The sequence below is a fragment of the Podarcis filfolensis genome (assembly GCF_964270895.1).
Source record: "Podarcis filfolensis genome assembly, chromosome: 10".
NCBI classification, from domain to species: Eukaryota; Metazoa; Chordata; class Lepidosauria; order Squamata; family Lacertidae; genus Podarcis; species Podarcis filfolensis.
Window position 1 is genome coordinate 38,446,985 of NC_139612.1, and position 20,613 is coordinate 38,467,597.

The 20,613-nt window shown below is 42.3% G+C and overlaps 1 protein-coding gene across 3 annotated transcripts in view; it reads right to left on the reverse strand.

Annotated features, from left to right (window-relative positions):
- The window catches only part of KITLG (KIT ligand), an 81,647-nt gene that overhangs the window by 31,760 nt on the left and 29,274 nt on the right, over window positions 1-20,613 (reverse strand). For 2 of the 3 annotated variants that reach the window (XM_083573492.1, XM_083573491.1), the window contains exon 2: window positions 5,173-5,286. The exons of the other annotated variant lie outside the window; for it this stretch is intronic. In XM_083573492.1, coding sequence (XP_083429618.1) covers window positions 5,173-5,286 — 114 coding nt within the window. The remainder of the gene's footprint in view (window positions 1-5,172; window positions 5,287-20,613) is intronic. 3 annotated transcript variants of the gene reach the window in all.

Consider the following 20,613-nt stretch of genomic DNA (forward strand, 5'->3'; position numbering starts at 1 on the left):
CTTATGGCTTCACTTAGCACAGCTGCTAGATCTTCCGTTTCATTTCATTTGCCCCTTCTCTGTATTTGCAGTTTGTTTCTTCTGCTTAGATCTCTGATTCTCACTTTCTTTCCTGCTTGTACATTTCTCCTCTCTTGCCTGTTGTTTATATTCTCCCACACTATACATTTCCTCTTTCTCAGCTGGAAAAGTGTGCCTCCCTTCTAAGTAGAGCAATGAAACAGTTAACGATATTTACTTATTTAACAGCACAATACTAAAACCACTTATGCCAGACCACTTCTACTGAAGTTGATGACTCTTGAGTAAGTGGATTGTGAACAGTGATCATAAAACTGTGCGGCATCACTCATAAAACCATATTACATTAACACAATTAATAGAAAATGAATATTATGTGCATAGAATGTTTCCAGGCAGCTCATGAAAATATAAAAAGCATTGTTTCAGAGTTGCCGCTTAAAATTAAAAGCCTGGAGAGGAGGGTAATTAAAATTAAGCACAGCAATTAAAAAATAGGAACAGCAGCAATGCACACTAAAATTGTAAATTCTTCCAGACCCCCATCATACTGCCTTACATGAATAAGCTGAGCAGAGACACACATAAGAGTGCCTTTGAAATGGTTTGTAAAAGGCCAAGCATGTACGCTTATTTTTAGAAATCTGAAAAAAGACTGTCTGTCAAACAGAGAAGGGCTGTAGCACAGTGGTAGAGCACAAACTTTACATGCAGGTTCAATCCCTGGCATCTCTAGATAGGGCTAGGAAAGATTCATGACCCAAACCCTGAAGAATCCCTGCCAGTCAAGTATATTGTACTGAGCTGGGTGGACCAGTGGTCTAAGCTGTTTCTTATGCCTCACAGATCTAAGCAATAACTTAAATATTTTGGCCCCGGTGTAATGCTCTGCTTGTTCTCAGAAAACTCCCCAAAAATGTAGCATAATGGTTAGAATGTTGTACTATGACCTGGGAAACCAGAGTTAGAATCTTCATTCAGCTATGAAGTTCACTGGGTAACCTTGGGCCAGTCACCATCTCTTAGCCTAACCTACCTCACAGGGTTGTGAGGATGAAATAGAGAGGAGGCGAACCATGCACACCACCTTGAGCTCCTTGGAAGATAAAGGTGGTATATAAATGTAGCGTATATAAAAAAGAAGAAGTTCAAGCATAGAATCACACTAGGAACTGTTCTTGGCGCTTGAGTAACTGGCGATGGTGGGGAACCATGCAAAGGTGGGAATTGTCTGCACATTGTGTCTGAAGAACTGGACATGGAGGAAGGGGTTGATTTCCTTCATGAGCACAAATCACTCTATGTATAAGATAAGCCAACAGGTGCAGAGTCAGCCCAGATAGTGCTGACTGTATAAGTCAGGCATGGCCAAACTTGGCCCTCCAGCTGTTTTGGGACTACAGTTCCCACCATCGCTGATCACTGGTCCTGATAGATAGAGATGATGGAAGTTGTTGTCCCAAAACAGATGGAGGGCCAAGTTTGGCCATGCCTGGTATAAGTGATTAAGGCATATCACACTCAGTCTTGTGCTGTCTGTGTCAGAGTCAATCTTGAGAAGTGATTCAAAGATCTGAATTGATGGAGCAATGGAGGTATTTCTACTTATCTGTATCTGTATCTGTATCTGTATCTGCAAAGCCTACAAGCTGTATGTATATATCAACGCCCAGAAATGTATTACTGAAGCCTTATCTTCTGCAACAGTAAACTATTTGGACCTTAAGCTGCCTCTGTGTGGCGAATGGAACTGGGGGCAACTTCCACTGTGTGGGTATCTCACTTCAGATTTCCAACACATTCGAGGATCCATGTGTGCCTTGTTTATAAACCTCCCCACCACCACCAAACAAACATTAAACTCCTTGCTAGGAAAAACAACAAAATGAAACTATTTCATTTTCCCTTGGGAAGCTGGTAGGTGTGATTGTTCGTACTGCACAAGCTAATAACCACATTTCTTCCAATGTGGAGATCAGCTTCACCATAAATATTTATGGTAGCATGAAATAGATTGCATGAAAGCATGTAACTTGCAAGAGCTCAAAAATCTCAAAGGTTTACTGTACCAAAAGAGAGATGATCATATGCAGGACTGTTTCACACCACGTCTTACCATCTCATTCCCCTCCCCACAGCCACACACATTGCAAATTCCACAAAGCTAAACCATGGCTTGACACAAGCACATGACTGTGGGGGCTGCAGAAAGAATATTGTGGTTACTTGCTCCTCCTTTGGTTCTGCTACATTGCTGTGACCTAAACTATGGTTTGGCTTAGTGTGCCATCCAAACCTGGTTTTGTAATTTATCTCCTCCACATAAACCACAAACCAAATGCTATAGAACAAACCTTTCTAGAGGGAGAAAAACCATAAGCCTGGATATGGATGACATGTTAAGCCAAACCATGGCATAGTTCACAGAAGCACAGCAGCATCAGGACTGGAGGAGGAGCAAATGACTGCAATCTCCTTTCTGAGATGCTGTGATTTCACACTAAGCAGGGCTGTAGTTAACGGAGCGATAGCCAGGCTCTCAGCCCTGGGTGAAGCTTCTACAGGGGCACCACTGAGGCTCCCAGCTTGCAAGGGCTTCCTCTGACCGCACCACCTCTTTGCAGCTCCAGAGTCTAAAAGTGTCCTTCCTGTCTTTTGTAGCAGTGTGGATCTTGAGATCCTCCTTCCCCTTTCCCCCTGTCTGTTTTGGAACTGTGTGCGAAAGAGAAATCCTGGAGAAAGTTAGCAAGGGAGCAAGTTAGAAAGGGGAAATTTTCTTTCTTTCTTTCTTTCTTTCTTTCTTTCTTTCTTTCTTTCTTTCTTCTTTTGCTTCCATCAATGTCTCAAAGATCAATTAAAAGTGGTGAAGAGATCAGAACACCACCTCCTGCCCGTTTTGGGAACAAAAGCACTTTGGAATATTACTTGCTTATGTTTGTTCTCTCCCTCCCTCCCTCTCCCTCTCTCTCTCTCTGTGTGTGTGCGTGTGTGTGCGCGTGTGTGTGTTTGGATCTAGAGGACAACATACATGTTTACACCATATGAATACATAAAGAGGGCACTGCTGCATACAATCAGCTGCAAAAATTGAGTCCTTTTCATACTGACAATAAAATATTTGCAATGAAATAAATGTGATGCTGACATATGAAGCACTTTGTATTTATCCCTTCCTGTAGTGTGTGTGTGTGTGTGTGTGTGTGTGTGTGTACACAAACACATGTGGGGTGGTGGTGGCAAACCGAGTCTTTGCCCCAGGTGACAGAAAGCCTAGTTTCAGCCCTGCACTAAACCATGGTTTGGCTTAGCTTAATGTGCAAACTGGGTCAATGTGGAGCAGTATCAGCTAAAGTTTCCCTTATTTTATTTACTCATTTCCACATTAAAAGCAACATGTTTCTCATAAGTGAGGGAACATGTGTTTTCTAGAATCCATGTGACTTTAAAAAAATTGTTCAGCTCACAAGATCTCTGTACATTGTTCATAACTGTACTGCATGCTGTTTTACTTGTTCTTTACTTGGGGGTAAAACATGCAAGGCTGTGTGTTACGAATTGTTTCTCAGTGACATTTCCATTATCTGAGTCTTGCTGGGATGATCTAATCTAAATTGGCAGAAACCCCTTTGAGATGCATTTTTGTAAAAGAAAAAAACAATACAATTCATAAAAGATTGCCCTTTTTCTAATTAGGGAAAAAGCACGCGATTTGGTTTGTCTTCCATAAGATTGTGAGAACACAAGCAGAAAGCTCCTCAATCCATTATTTTCAAGTAAAAACACACAAACAAAACTCTCAGGTTTAGGTTAAGGGGCCAGGGGGCCTATTTACCATGGGCTTGAGAGAAAAGCTAATACTAGCACTTGGGGAATTTGCTAATGGGCATCAAAAATGGACCAAAGAAAACAAATTAAGGACATCTGAGATGTGCTGCTGACTGTTAGAACAAACATTTGAGTTGAAAAGGAAGCCCTCGAAGGCTGCTGTCTTGGATGCTGCAAATCTGGGGTAGCCAACATGATGCTCTCCAGAGGTTGTTGGATTGCAGCAATTATTGCACGCCAAAGTGCTGTGAAACCATTGCCCCACCCAATCAAGGACTACACATGGCAATATTCATTTTGGATTGAATTAGCCACAACCCTATCGATTACAGATGTAAGGGGTTTGGCCTAGGCATTGGGTATATTCTATATCAACCAACCTACTTGCTGGATGTTTTATGGGGGTTGATCCAGAGATGGTTAGGCCCTGTGACATACATCAAATATCTTCTTGACTGGATTGCTGCCTTGAGGAGTGCAATGACCCTGGACCCCACACATGGGCATCTGGGCAGAAGCACCTCCTCCTGGATTCCTTTAATGGGATACCTGTTCCCTCAGCGGGGCAGACAGAGGCTTACAGACTCTCCTCCAACCAAGACTAAGGCCTAACCCTAAGTTGTGACAATTGTTATGAGGAAGGTAAAACCTTCAGATGAGGCAAATTAGTCTGACAGAAAAATTCCTCCCTGGTCCCCAATATTGGGACTGAGATCATCTATAACAAGGTCTTGCACTGAGCAATCACCCACAGTAACAGGTAGGCACAAGCTGAACCCAAATGGAAAAATGGCAGTGCCAGGGAAGGGACTAGCTGCTTTTTATTTCTGAGAAGTGGACCAGAGTGAAGTCTTCCTTTGGACCTTGTCTGCCCTGGGCCCATCAGCAATTGGTCGATTTACAGGCAGGTTGAATCCAAGTCCCCCCAGCCAACGAGAGAGTGACCTGGTCCCTCACTGGCTGGAGGTCCTGAGCAGAGCGAATTCCCTTGGGATGAGGTGGTGGAGTCAATGCTTGACTGCAATGCTGTGCTACAGTGGAGATGAGCAGAATTCCCATCATCCCTGACCATTGGCCATGCTGGCAGGGACTGCTGGGAACTGGAGTCCAACAGTTTCTGGTGGGCACCGAGTTGGCTAGCTCTGCTGTAAACACAACCATTTTTGTGAATGCACTTTCAATCTTCAATTGTAAGTCAAGAAGCACTTCCGTCAACATGCTTTCCCCAGTGTCCCTTCTCGCTTACTGTAGTCTGCTTACTGTGGCTGCTTAGCATAGTCACAACACTTAATATATAAAAAGAAGGTTACAAGGAAAGCCACTTGCCAGTTTTGCAATGTCATACACATCATCCGTCACAGGATTCCCGCAGGGACTTTGGGCTCTGATAAGAGGATTAAGGAGGAGCAGCTGAAGATAAAAGCAAGTGATAATCCAAGTCTGTAAAAAAGAGGGAATATTTGCTTGGTAAACTTCACAAGAACCAATTACATACAGTAACATGTGATACTTTGAAGTGAAACATTTCTTGGCTAGTAAAATAGTCAATCACTAGCTTACAAAAATGCAGACGAGTATGATAAAAATGCTGATATCATGGGTTAAGATTTCATTGGGCAATATTTGCAGAAACAAATTCATGCTTCCAAGGCAAATATAAAGTTCTCCACAGAGCAGACTCATTGAAATTAATAGACCTAACTCTGTAATGTTCATTAAACTCCATGGATTCAACTCTGAATAAAACTTAGTTGAATACTACCCAAAGTGTTTATTTCCTCGACCCAATCGTCTCAAGGAGACATGAAAATGCCTAGAACAGGCTCAAGACGCCTAGAATGTATTTCATAAGTTAAAATCAATGTTTTTGTTAGTTGGATAATAGGGGCATAAAATAGGCTATTCATAAAATGTTTGGATATTTGACTATAGGTTGCACCCAAGTTTTACTGAGAGTAAACTCAAACTGAAAGGGATGCACCTAAGTGTTCATTCATTTAAAGGGGCTTCTGCTGAGTATGGCTAACGCTGGATGCAAACCCTACTTATATACAGATTTGTTTACTGCTCTCATGAGCCATTTTGAGCATCATTTGGAAAAGTGGCATATAGATTATTTTGAAGATTAAGTACCAGTAGCTGGACAGCAACAGTGGGAAAAGGTATTCTGCTTTTGAGCCATGCTGGTGGACTTTCCAGGGACATTGACTTGGCCACTGTGAGAAGCAGGATGCTGGACTAGGTGGCATTTTGGTCTGATCTGGAATGGTTCTTTGTTGGCGCTTACCATATTCACACAAGCAAACATGTGAAATCCCACTTCAGGAAACCAGTTCCATGCAAATAATGATCCTGAGATGCGGATACACTTCACGTATTAGAATAGCACACCCAGCTTTCACATGCTACAGCTGAGCGTTTCCCCAAGCCAGAGCTGTTTGGCAGCACACCCAAGGGTAGCACTCTTTGAAATTGCACTTCAGTGTAATGAAGTTGATCACAGAGACTTGCCTATAGTTTCATTTTTTCACTTCCCCAGCAAACCACACATTTTTGCTTGCATTTTATCTTAAAATATGCCTTCTATATGCATTTTAGCACCTTTTTAAATCCAAGGACTGTTATCTCAGAATTAGACATGCAAGAACCAAAGGATAACCATGTTCTGATCCATATATTTGTCTCAGAATTGTGAATTAGTTTGGTTCCTTACAAATGTAAGAAGAGCCCTGCCAGATCAGGCCAAGAGTCCATGCAGTCTAGCTTCCTGTTCTCACAGTAGCTAACTTGGTGCCTTTTAAAAGCTCATGAGCAGTGCATGAGTACAAGACCACTCTCCCCACCTTTGATTGCCAGCAACTGGCAGAATTCAGGGCATACTGCCATTGAGAGCCTTCTTCTCTATGAGTTTGTCTACTCCTCTGTTAAAGCCACTCAAGTAGGTAGCCATCACTATCTCTTGTGGGAACAGATTCTAGAGTTAAGTACTGTGTGAAAGTACCTCCTTTCGTCTGCCCTGAATTTTCCAATATTCACCTTCATTGGATGAACCAGTATCATAAGAAAGCAGGAAAAGCCTTCAATGCGTATCTATAAACCCAATGCACACATGGAGTCTGTTTTCAGCTGTTAAGGCTACTATCCAGCACCAATTTGTTTTAACAAACCGATCTGTTCCAGTGACCCATCTTGCAGCAATAAATCTGTAAATCAACTGTGTAGGAAAGTCACTCGTTTCACAGTTAGCAAATTACTAGCAATTAATTTAATTCATTGTAATTATCTTGAATTCTTTGTGTAGAAATGGACTGCACATAATTTCTTTTGTCTTTGTATTTATTTGTGATATTTGTATGCTGCCCTATAACATGAAGTTTTCTGGGTAGCTAACAATAAGTAAGCAAAAACAAGTGAAATACTATGGTAACCATTAAAAGGGGAAGAAGCCGGACAGATACAATGAAACAGAACTTGCCACATCCTCAAAATTTAAAAAAACAAAACATGGTCCATAAGCAGAGAGGGAGACTATTTAAATTATGTCAAAGGCTTGGGTGAACAAAAAGGTATTCAGCCTGGCAGCAAAAAGACCACAAAAATGGCTAGTCCCCCTGGAAACCTATTCCGTAACTGAGATGCCTCTACTGAAAAAGACCTGTCTCTGGTGATTGCTCACCTCACTTCATTAATCAGAGGTACCAGGAATAGGACTTCTTAGGAGGATGTTAAGGTTTGGGTCAACGTGTGTAGGAGAAGACAGTCTTTCATGTAACCTGGTCCCATGCTGCTTAGGGTTTCTAAGATTCAAACCAGTGTTTTAAATAGGGCCCAGGGGCTAGTGCAACTGACAATCCACAGGCATAGTGTGATCAAGCAGCCAAGTCTAGATTGATTCTTACTGTGTTTTATTTTGGATTTTTTCTATTATTTATTATTATTATTAAACTGCTGAGTCTCAGGGCACTTTCAGACCTGTTTATTGGGCCTTCGTCATTATTTGTTTTCAGGGAGATTATATGGCAATTGCTGTTTAATGAACATTCACTCCAGTTTGCTTGTGGGAAGGTTGGGTGCTCCTGCCTCGAAGCAAAAGCTTTTCTACCCTTTCCAGTGACTCTCCCCGTCACTTTCCTTATTACAAAAAGTCCACTCTTTGGGGGAAATGGGTTTTTTGCGTAACACTTCCCACTCATCTGTGCAATTGTTCAACCTAAATTTGTATGCATGTGACTGAATTCCACCCCAAAACAGATATTGTCTGGAAGCAGCTTCAGTTAATAAACTCGTGACCCTCTTCTGCACCAACCACAGTTTCTGGATTGTTTTCAAAGGCAGCCAATCTATCATGCATTGCAAGAGTCTAAACAAGAAACAAGCAATTCATAATTTTCTAAGTGTCTCTTGTGCTACCTACCAGTCACCATCTCTTTACCACTAGCTAAAAAGCAGTATAAAGCTTTTTTTCACAAGAAAGCTGCTCCACTTTCCTTATCTTTTGCCTTTTCTGTAGAGGAGTTCTGCAATATGCTTTTTGAGAGGAGGTGGCCAGTGGTTCACAGAGTGTTCTGAATGTGTCTCTCTTATGTGCATCTCTCCATATTCTTACAAGTTCTATTCTGTCAGATTTTGTTTTTTATATTTTATTCCATCAACTTTTGCCTGTGGTTGGACATGATTTTTTTTGTCACTCATGTCCACCCAAACTAGCAAAAGCTTGATTTCATAAAGATCATCTTAAGGTGCTTATGGCTCCTTAAAACTCTAAGTGGTTTGAATCTATGTTTGTATTAATAGCTATTTTCAAATGTGTGTTTCAAAGTACTCTCCGTATCACATTTTGTATTAGATAAATGCTAGGGTAGATGCAGACGACCATTGATCTACTACCTAATCTATGATAAAAGAATTCTCCTTACCAGTTGACAAGATGATACAAACGGCCACATAACCTCACAATGAGAGAAGTGACCCTGAAATTCATGGGTTTGTAGTTTGTTTTGCATTGAACCTGCCTCTTGAGTTCACAGAATAACCTCACATTCTTACCTTTTGAGAAAGAGGGGGATTTTGTAATGCCCTTCAACTTAATTTCATAAGTCTCTGTCATGTCATGCCCAGTAAGTGAATAAATGCACACAAAAGCAGCTTTGTGAGTGCTGACTTTTTTATTTAAAAAAAGGCTAATGCAAGTAACATTGTAAGTTTTCAAAATATGTCAAACTTAATTTGGAAGAAGCTTCATAACTGTGCAGCCCTCACCACCACCTCCTCGGGTATTTTCTGCAGTTGAAGTATATTTCAAAAACCTATAAAACCTTTTATTTTGTTGGCAGGGTTTAAGCTGTCATGAAGTGGAGGGGTTAACAACTGATATTCTTATGACTTTAATAAAATGCTTGTGTGGTGTGAGCTCATCTTCTCTGTAGCATGCATCCTATTAGCTTGTTGAAAGAGTAGTCCTCACTTTGCAAAGCTCCCTTTTGGTGAGCCACAACTATCCTCCCCATCAGTTAGATGCGAACAGAACTGAGAATGAGACTTGCAAGAGTCCCCCCAAAAGACTCGCTTTAACTGATGTGCAGGAGAATCTCCAGTGAGCACCTCACATTTCAGTCAACAGGTTTTCTGATACATGTCAACAGCTGCACAAAATTGAATATGACAGCAGATTTCACAACACGGATTATACGTATTAATTGGTACTTTGATCTAGTTAACATTATGCTGTTAAAACAAACCTCCCACATACTGTTATGCCTCATAGCTACATGCAGTTATAGAATTTAAAATAATTAATCCTAGAGGATACAGCTGAAGAGCAAAGATGGGAAAACTGCAAGACAAACCTTGGCTGCATACGCAATATCCCTTTAAAATGCATTTGAAGCACATTCTTTTCCTCTAAGAATTCTGGACACTGTAGTTTACCCCTCACAGAGTGACAATTCTCATCAACCTGCTTGGAATGGGCTATCGAGTTATAGTGTGTATAACTCTTAACATTTTCCTGCAGAATTAAATAAATGGGATTACATAATGGAGCATGACCCCAAGCGATCCATGTGAATCTCGTCTGCTCCCAGAGGGGAAAAGGGGAGTTCCAGTGTTTCCTGCGGCCTGTGAAATACCCTCTGAACTGCGTGGTAAGATGTATTAACTGGATATTTCAAGACTGAGACCACAGTGGAAGGCTTCAGAATTTGGGTGTGCATCTCAAGTTCCCTGCCTTTTTTTTTAAGCAAGTGGTGCACAATGTTCAATCAAACATACCCATCAATATCACACATTGTTTGCCTAAAATAACTTCGAGTGGGGCAGAGCTTTCGATCTTAACCGAGGAAAAACGCAGAGCTTGACTTAGAAAAAGACCTGATTTCCTGGCCAGCAGAATTAGTTGTTCAAAGTGCATTTGAACAAATTTTGATCTTTCACAGTGGCGTAGCGTGGGGGGTGCCAGGGGTGCCGGCCGCACCGGGCGCAACATCTGGGGGGGGCGCGAGTCCAGAGGGAAGGGACAAGTTCCTTCCTCCGCCGGGCTCCCCGCCGCCGCCGCCAGCCTTGCGCCCTAGCGCGCCCCCCCCGCCGCCGCCGCTGCGGCTGCGCTCCACTCACTGCTCGCAGGAGGAGCAGCCGCTGCAGCAGCGCCGACGCCGCCACCGACGCCTGGCCGGGCACCGGCAGCCTCCGCACCCCGATGCCGACGCCGGCGCCATCCCCTCGGCCCAGCCACAGGCGGCGGCTGCTTCTGCCGACTGGGAGGGAGGAGAGCTCCGAGGGGCCTCGACGCGCCCTGCCCTCCCCAAAACCCTCCGAGAGGAAGCCGGCGGGCGGGCGAGGGTCTCCCGTCGGAAGGGGGCGCCGCTGGCTCCGGCTCTCAGCGCAAGTCTCAGCCGCGGGGGAGGGGGGGCGAGGACGGAGCTCGGCTGGAAGCCCCCGGACCCGGCCGGGAGGAGGAGAGGCGCTCGCCAAGCCCGGATCTGGAGCGCCTCGGAGGAGGGGGCGGGGAGGCGCCCGAGGGGAGGGGGCTTCGGCTGCCTCGGCCCACGGGGGCTCCGCAAATAATAAATTTAATAAATTCCTGCTGAGCCTTTGGGGGGTCTTTGGCTCCTTCGCTCGCCCCCAGCCCCAGTGGCGTAGCGTGGGGGGTGCAGGGGGGGCCGGCCGCACCGGCGGCAACATCTGGGGGGGCGCGCTCGCACTCGAGTGCTAAAATCCACGGGTTAAGGGGCGCAAATTACTTGCCTTGCCCCGGGTGCTGACAACCCACGCTACGCCACTGATCTTTCATCATTATTTGGTCACACTAAGGGTCAAATTAAATGTGAAATTAGCTGTAGGAATATCATTACATCAAGCTGGGGGTCTTAACTGGAGGAACAATAAGTTTTGAAATGGAGAAGACCATTTGTGCTCACTTTTAAGGTAAAAAAAATTGTGTTGTGAACTTAGCAGTACAGGAGTGGAAGAGCAGAAATCAAACTGGTTTTTACTCTCTCTTTTTAAAAAAACACACACAAAAATCAGCTTTTAAAATGTTAGGACATTTCTTGAAGGGAGAGTGTAGCATTTCATTGTCGGGTTTCAACAGGGGTTCATATACACTAGAAAAAACAATTTAAAAATAAAATGTATTTTTACAGCAGCAGAAAAGCTGTCGAAGTGTTCACAGCAGGGCAGTCATATTAAATTGCAGCTCACAAATTGCTCTTTAATGCTTGCTTCCCTTCAGTACAGGTAAGTCTTCAAGGTACAATGTCTGTATCTCTCACAAAGGAATTTTAAAGTCACTTTCTGTGTGTGTGTGTGTGTGTGTGTGTGTGTGTGTGTGTGTGTTTAAGGTCCACCCCATCCAAAAGAGCTCCAAACAAAGCATAGAATATTCAGTTCAACATTCAGGCAATTTGGATCACCAAACCATGACAACTGAGACACTTTTTCTGATATCAGTGGGACTTCTCTAAATATCCCAAACAGTGTGGCTTCTAACATTTTGCTAACAACAATAATAATAACAATTTATTAAATTTCTATACCACCCTTCATCCAAGAATCGCATGGCAGCTTACAATATAAAAACACAAAAATTCATAACATAGTAACTAACAAAAACAGTAACTGTCCCCCCTCCCATAATCATACTTGACTGGTTGCAGCTTCCCAAAATGTATAAACAGATGACAGGTGGATTGTTTCATGCTTTTTCCTACAAGGAAATTCTCTTTTTGTGTAAGAAATGTATTACTTCTGAAGAAGCCCTCAGAGAATCCTGGAGTATATCTATAACTTATACCCAATGCATAGTTTTCTTTGATGGATTCTCAAAAAAAAAACAAAAAAAAAAACACTTTGCCTGACTAAAGATCCCTTTCCTTATTTTCAATGCATTTCATTTTTCATATTTAATGCATTTATTGAACCTGTGTTCATTATGTATTTATCACTGGCAATGCCATTCCTTGTTCAAGAGAACCATTTATCAGCTGCAAGAGACTTGTTTATACAGGATGCAGAGCTTTACATAGGAGCTTTTCCAAGACTGTGGAATGTGCTCCTTCAAGAACCAAGGACTATTGTTCTAAATGCAAAATGCGTTTATCCAATCTCCTATTTATAAACATTGTCCTTAAAATCATTCCTCCTGGGAATAAAGCAAATGTTAATAGCTTCTCTCGATTTTCTACCTGGAAAAGTCTCAAATACTTCAGCAATGTTACAAGAAAGTGCCACAGTAGATTACAATAGTTCATGGTGGCCAGTCCTAGAATATTAGGGCTTAGTGAAATCTGTAGTAATCTTGTTTAAACTACTACAGTAAAACAGTATCCTCTGTGTATTTTCACCCATATTTGCACATATGTAGTGTAGTGGTTAAGCATGTAAGCCAGAGAAATCTTCATTCAAATTTTGCCTCAGCCATGAACTCAGGAGATAGCTTTAGGCAAGACACTATGGGCCAATTCATTTTTATTGGGAAATCATTGTTCCCTGTTCCATGAACGAGACTCGGGCCTGTGCGCTTCCTGTTTCACACTCCTCTTCTTTTGTGAACCACAAGAAAGGATCAGAAGTTTTAAGTTCCAACTTTAAAGAAACCACAGTTTCCCATTACAGCCATACTTGAAACACTGTGTCTTGTTAAAACTTAGAACACAGCAGGATCAAGCTATGGTTTGTTCACTAATTAGTTTAAACAAACCACAGTGGCTTGAGATCAGACATAACAGGGATCTGTGGTTTATTTGAAAGTGGAAGTTCCTGAATGGCCCTCACAGCCACAAAAGGGGGGGGGAATGAGTGAGAACATGTAAGCCCAGGGCTTACCAGTTTGGTCATGTAGCAGGAAACGATGGTTTCCAAAGCCATCTGAAACAGTCCTCTTTCTCAACATCAGCTCATCCATCCATAAGAGAACAGCTGTGGCTGACTTTATAGGATGTTGTTATTGTTTGGCAAGATTAACTAATTATCATTATTATACAACTGAACTGGAAGTAATGGGGAGTAAAAAAAAAACATACACTCTGCCAAAAAGTGCCTGTGAGAGAGTCCATTAGGGAGACTGTTGAAATCCACCCTGATAGCTCTAACATATTTACTACTGAACAAAACATTGACCCTAAATGTTTATTTGTCTTGTTCCTTTCAATGGGACTTGCTTCCAAGTAAATAGGATTAGGGCTGTTGGCCAAACAGTCATAGGCACACTTTGGGAGAGTTAAACCCCAGTAAGCACATAGGGATTTACTTCTGAGTAAGCATGCCTAGAATCACTCTGTACATCAGCCCACTGGGTTGTTACTGAGTGCACATTGTAACAGATAACTTTCGAAGATTAGCTACTGAAAATAAAAACTACAGAGACTTTCACAATTTAAATTACTGCTTTTGTCTTCCCCTAACGTCAACGTGAAACAGTTCTGCATTGCTAACGTCCTGTCAGAAACAGCACCAGACTGAAGGCTCAACTGTAATTCATGCACAAACATGCAGAGTGCATACCACATGTTGGAAGAGTGTTTTATAATATGCATATGTAACAAGCCAAGATGCTGGAATGGAGACAGAAGACAAAGAGTAATCAAAGTCTTTTATAAGGGTAGGGGATTTTTGTGTGTGTTAGAATCAGAGAATTGCAAGACCACTAAAAATCCTCAGGAAAACGTAACTTGGAGGGAGATCAAGAGAACATCAAATTCTGACTCTCTAGAGCACAAATGGGGGACCTGTAGCTCTCCACATGTGCCTGGACTACAACTTGCATCAGCCTTAACCATTAGCCATGCTGGCATGGAGTGAGCTTGACAATGTAGCCGCTATGCCACACTGGTTTTCCTTGCATTTTCATCAGTCAGTGCATACAGGTAAAACTCTTACTTAGTGCTGCACATATTATTAATTAATTAAATCTGTATCCTGCCCTTCTTGCCAAAGGAGCCCAGGAGAGTACGCATAAAGACATTAAAACAACACAATATAAAGCACATTTAATTCTATTAAACACAATAAAAAAACATATAAAAACAATCACATACCCTCACTGTTGCTAATTTCTAAGTTGTCATGGCCAGTAACTGTCAGCCAGCAAATGCCTGGTTAAATAGGAATGTCTTTCCATTTTTCCTGAGAGTCAGCAGTTATGTACCAAACCAGGGTGGACATTCCACAAACAGGAAAGCACCATTGAGAAGACCTGTCATGGGTCAACATCACCGGACAGCAGCCAGAGGTGGCACCAACAGCAAGGCTTTTCTGCCAGTCGTAGGGCCTGAGATGGTTGATATTGAGGGAGTCACTCCTTTTAGAACTTTGTACATTGACACTAACACCTTGAATTTGCCTCTATGGCCTGCCTAGTATAAGAAGACGGTGACCTAATCTGCAGGTAAACCAAACCAAAGGGAAAGAAAATCATGTATAATTCCAAGCAACCAAACCTTGTGGTGGTCCAAGGCTATACACATAGCTGTTTGCTATGCATCCAGTGTACTTCCGGTTTGGGAAGTGGTGTTCACATGATCCATATCTATCCTGTTGCTTCTTAGGTAATTTTGAGCTTTGATGTATTTTAGCACAAAACATAATTCAATCCAAATTGAAAATAGAACAACCCAGCTGTGTGTTAAGCCAGTAATGTTTACACAGTCTAAGAGGCAGCTGGGGATGAGAAAAGATGGAGGCCTAAGAAAACTACACTGAGGGATCCAAACACTCATGAGTGACAATGGAGATATCAGATAAGGAAGCACAAGAGTTTGTTCATAATAAGGAAGTCCAAGAGGTTGTTCATAAGTCTAACCAGGTCTGTTTTGAATACAGTTAAGTACCCACAATTACCTGGAGGATTGTTCCTGATTTTACACTGCCACCAGTTCAACATATTGTTTAAAATAATTTTTATTAAAGATTTTCCTTGTTTGCAAAGCACATGCATTGTCTCTTTCTACAGGTTGTGTTTTCTACAGATCAGTTACATTTGTTGTGAGACATTTAACTATGGGCATCTGAAATTAAGCAGAATGTCCTGTTTTTACTCTGGGGTTATTTTTCTTTTCTCTTCCTTTTCTCTAAATTAAGTTGCTTCTACAGAATCCAGAGATGCTAAAGTAGCCTAAAATAGCAACTATGATTTATCACCACCACAGTTCTGGTAGCGTACCTGCTCCTGGACTACTTGGGCACACATACACACATACATGCTATAAGAAAGTAGCATTTTTAGAGTTGTCTGGAAAAGCCCCAAACCAGGGGATTTTTGCAGAGACTTTGTCATATTCAGATTCAGATGAATTGCACAAATCAATAAACAAAATAATGTGAACTTCTCTGAATGCAACTCTATATCAAAATGAAGGTGACTGGATCAGAGGTCACTCTCATCCAAGGCACAGGGCCAATCAGATCAAAAGAAAAGGGAGTGAGCATTTTAAGTTTCCCAAGGACAGAGGGACTTGAGAGATGAGTGTGTGGGAAACTTTACACCAAATCACTGCAGAAGATCTGACTCAGCATTCTGCATTTCCTTATATTAAGCCCTCTAGGGAACACAGGAAGCTATCAGGCCACTGGTCCATTTAGCTCAGAACTGTACACTTGACATGCAGCAGCTCTCCAAGATTTCAACCCTACCTGGAAACACCAGGGATGGTATGTAGTACATTTTGAATGCAAAATATGTCTTCAACCATTAAGTTATGGCCCTTGCCACTAGGGACCTGTGGAGCGGCCCTGCTCTGTAGATGATGTTTCCTTAAGAAAAGTTTAAGAAATAAGCTTCATTCTTCCAATAAGACTGAAACACACAACTCCTGCTGCATTTGAACTCCCAAAGGAATGACTGGGGTTCTCAAAATTTCTACCCCCAGGGCCCACTTCGGAGGGCTAGAAATTACTGAGACCCATTAATCGCAAAATGGTGGCACAGGTGCAAAGCCTGTCACAAAATGGTGGCAGATAAAGGAGAAGTTGGGCACAATCAGCAGGCATCCACTAGTGGTCATTTTCTATTGATATGGAATATCTGTTTGGGAAATGGCTAAATTCTTTTCCTGGTAGTTTATATTTCCTCAAGTTGTATAGAAACTATCTCAGGAAGTATTGTGCATCCATCTCTCCAATTTGGGTAAAACTTGCCGATTCAGTGGCTGTACTTGGAGAATATTGTTATTTCATATTTTTGCTTTCTTTCACAATTAATATTTCTCTCTTGTAATTTTGTCTCCCTTTTTACTTTCACGCTTAACAAACCTTTCCGCTATCCCTTGCCTCAAAGGTTCTTTAATTCCCCCACTCTGCTCCTTTTACATTTTTCTTCTCTTATTCCTTTTATTCCTTTTAAATCACATTTTCTCTCTCCTTCCTTCGACTGGTCTTCTGGCATTTTCCCTCAAAGAAGAAAGGTTTCCCATCGCTCCCCCACCCCACCCAACCCTCTCTGTTACCTGCACATTTTTATCAGGATGTGGGGAGTGGCTGGTGCTGGTACCCATCCAACCAGAAGGGATGCAGGCAAAGCCACGGGGCAGGGCACGAAAGTGATTAAGTCCTGGGCAGGCTTGAGGTGGTGAGGCCCACGCTGGGACAATCCCTTTGATATGCCCACTCAAGCCCAGCAATCTCCTTTTTAATTAACACATTTCCAGCCTCAACGCCTGGCTCTGAAAGGTGTTAAGAGCACTTTCCTAGATAATAAGCAACTCGGCTCACCAGTCATGCTCAACTCACAAGTCAGTCTCTCAAGGCCACCCAGCCTAACAAGGAACAAAATGGAATAATGGGCCCCTATTCCTTTGACTATCCAAGTCTGCTGCAATCTAAATCAACTTGGGTTGCCCTATATGTATGTGGACTCCCCTTCAACAATCTTTCATAGACTAGCAAGCTTTTAAACATTTTTTGACAAGCTTTTTCACAAATCCATGGAAAAGACAGCTATTAATGGCTGCCAGTCGTAATGGCTAAGCTCTGCCTCAGCAGTTGGAGGCAGTAATGAAAGCCACAAGAGAGGAGTGCTCTTGTGCTCAGGTCCTGATTACGGGTTTCCTGCAGACATTTGGTTGAGCAGGCACTGGGAGAACAGGATAATGGACTAGATGGGTCCTGGATTGCTAGCTTGCCCTGGAAAAGAAGCCGCTCATAGTGCTAGTCTCCTCCCAGGAGTTAGAAAGGACATGAGAAATACCAATGAAGATTCTCGGCCAGCCTACACCCCAAGGAAGCTGTGTTCACAGTGCCTGTCCCAGGACCACTTCAAAATATTAAAATAGCTACTACTGCTTGATTTGCTTGGAACAAACCATAGTTAAAAATAAACTATCAACAAGAAGCATCCAGGTGCACACAGGCAATACCGTACTTGCCTGGCCCCTCTCCTGCTGTTTCCATGTAGGGGGAAACAGAGGCTGCCCTAGTTTTATATGCAAACCCGAATTCATTGTTTGTTTCCTTCAAAGAAAGCTTGAGAGGTTGGCCTTGACTCCCAATCACAGTTTGTCCAGAGAGAAACAAAGCATTTATGTATGAACCAGGCCAGGCAAGATACAGCAACTGAAAGCCATACTGAAATTCAGGCCATATCTGCGTAATTCATTCAGCATCTTCTAGAACAATACTATAAATAAGTGTATTCATTGTGCATGCATGTATTCCTGTCATTGTGGCACTTTGCAAAGAGAAATTTAGCAGGTTTGAGACAGATTAATCTTTGAAGTTTTGAGAATTGTTCTGAACGCTTGGCAGAGTCAAAGTACACAGCTCTCTAACCTATTGAAATATTGACAAGTGTAGACAGGTGACAATTACTTTACACAAATGAATAATTCCCATTTTTCTCCTCACAAATTTGGTGGCAAAGAGGCCACAAAAAATATGGGGGGAGGGAGTCAAGCCTTAGGGTTTGGAGGGAAAGGAAGGGCCATAGCTCAGTGGTAGAGCATCTGCTTTGCATGCAAAAGCCCCAGGTTCAAATCCTGGCATCTCAAGGTAGGGCTGTGGATTTTTCATCTCTGAATCCTTGAAGAACTGCTGTGGACAGTTAGTGTGGACAGTCTCAAACAACAAAAGAATACAGAGAGAAAAACCTCATAAAGCACAACTCTGCACAGGAGAGAGGCACTGACAAAAGTACAAACAATTTGCAGGGAGGTGGAGGCAGTGGGGAGGAACCCATGTGGGAACATCCACATGATAGTTCAGTGGCCCAGAATATTAAGACACTGTGACTGTGTACACCTTGCCAGCTTAAATAGGGACGTAGGTGGCACTCTGGTCTAAACCACTGAGCCTCTTGGGCTTGCCAATCAGAAGGTCAGCGGTTCAAATCAACACGATGGGGTGAGCTCCCGTTGCTCTCTCCCAGCTCCTGCCAACCTAGCAGTTTGAAAGCACACCAGTGCAAGTAGATAAATAGGTACTGCTGCGGTGGGAAGGTAAACAGCATTTCCGTGTGCTCTGGCTTCCATCACAGTGTTCCATTGCACCAGAAGTGGTTTTGTCATGCTGGCCACATGACATGGAAATCCTGTGGACAAACACCAGCTCCCTCGGCCTGAAAGCGAGTTGAGCACCACAACCCCATAGTCATCTTTGACTGGACTTAACCATCCAGGGGTCATTTACCTTGACCTTTTTTTTTTTTTTACCAGCTTAAAATGCAGATAGGTTTTTCTTTTTTCTCAATTTGGATGGAAGATTGTTTAGAGGGAAATGAATCAAAATGCAGCATTTCATAAGAAACCACAGGATAGCTATGGGTTGTGGCTAATACTGTGTGCATACCTCTTCCCAAATCAGCAGTGGGAGCACACTGGATGCAGCGTAAATAGGACAACTGGTGGGGAGGGGATGGGGGGAATAGCATTAAGTGGCTGGAAGAGAAAACATCTAATATAGGTATCTATCAGAGTAGGAAACCTGTGGCTATCCAGATCTTTCTGGATAACAACTCCTATTATCTTTGACCATTGCCCATGCTGGTTGGGATGAATCTGAAGGGCAACAGATACCTCCACCTGGATGCACCTAATTGGTAATTCACACTGAAGCTATTTGCTCACAGACATTAATGGAGAAACTAACAAATTTACTGCAGCTAGAATTAGGCATGAGTGCATCCATCCCCACCCCCCAAAAAGGAGAAAAAAACCAAAACAGTCCAGTGCATGGTCAGCGGGCACAGAATGCCGAACAATTGTTTGTTTTGTTTCTTAGCTTAAGTGTCGGAGGGAAGAAAAAGGAGAGACGAGTGAAGGAATGTAGTGGCTTAAGACCTCAACAGAAGCACTCCAAACTATCATCCAGTTGCAGGGCTCACTTGTAAGTACTGTACGTAAAATCATATGTGAATAAAAGAGTTTCACTACACCTACATCCTTCTAAAGATTTGAATTACATCCATTCAGACACTTTCTTTTACATCGGTGTAGAGCCAAATGCACAGAGCTAAAGTGAAACTTGCAGGGTGTTTCCCTATATAGTAAATGGGTATTTATTGATCCAAGCCATGTCATCTTGCAAGCCCAAAAGCTAAATTCCACGGAAGTGGATAAATTAGTAACTGAGACTAATCTTCGAATCTTACTAGCAAGTCTTAATGTAAGTAGATACATGAGGCGGATGATAAGCCCTTTATCTCAGATGGTTAGTGCTGGTAATGACTTACCTAAATGCTTACAGCAATTTAAAGCTGAGTGCTAATAATTAGCAGATCTGTAATACCTATTTTTCTAAATTTCTGCTTTGATGTAGCCATTTTTTAAAAGTAAAACTTGAATCAATCGTGTTTTGGTTATTGCAGTGTAAGTTGTATTACTTCTGCAAATTGGATAGGGGGTCACCTGTTCAGATTCCTGCATTGCAGGAACTTGGATGAAATGACCGTTGAGATCCCTTCCAACACTACTAATCTATGATTCTATAATTCTATATGTAGCAAAAAAATACAATTAATTATGTATTACCCTATGTAGGTCACATTTATTCAGATTTTCAGCTGTAAAGGTCTCCCAGCTTCTTTGACTTCATAAAAGGTTTTACTATAGAAGAGTAAATCCACTCCTCTATAAAAAATGGTCAGATCTGAAGTGTGTACTGTGCGTATGCACTACCAGAAAAGGAAATGCTTAATTGCTGCTTTGGGAAGCAACCCTCCCCCTTTATTTTTCTTGCTAGAAATGCAATGTAATCAGCTATAAAATGCTAAGCTTAAAATAGAAAGAGAAGGGATGGGAAGGGGACAAATCCTTTAACATGAAAAGCCACTTATAATGTTAT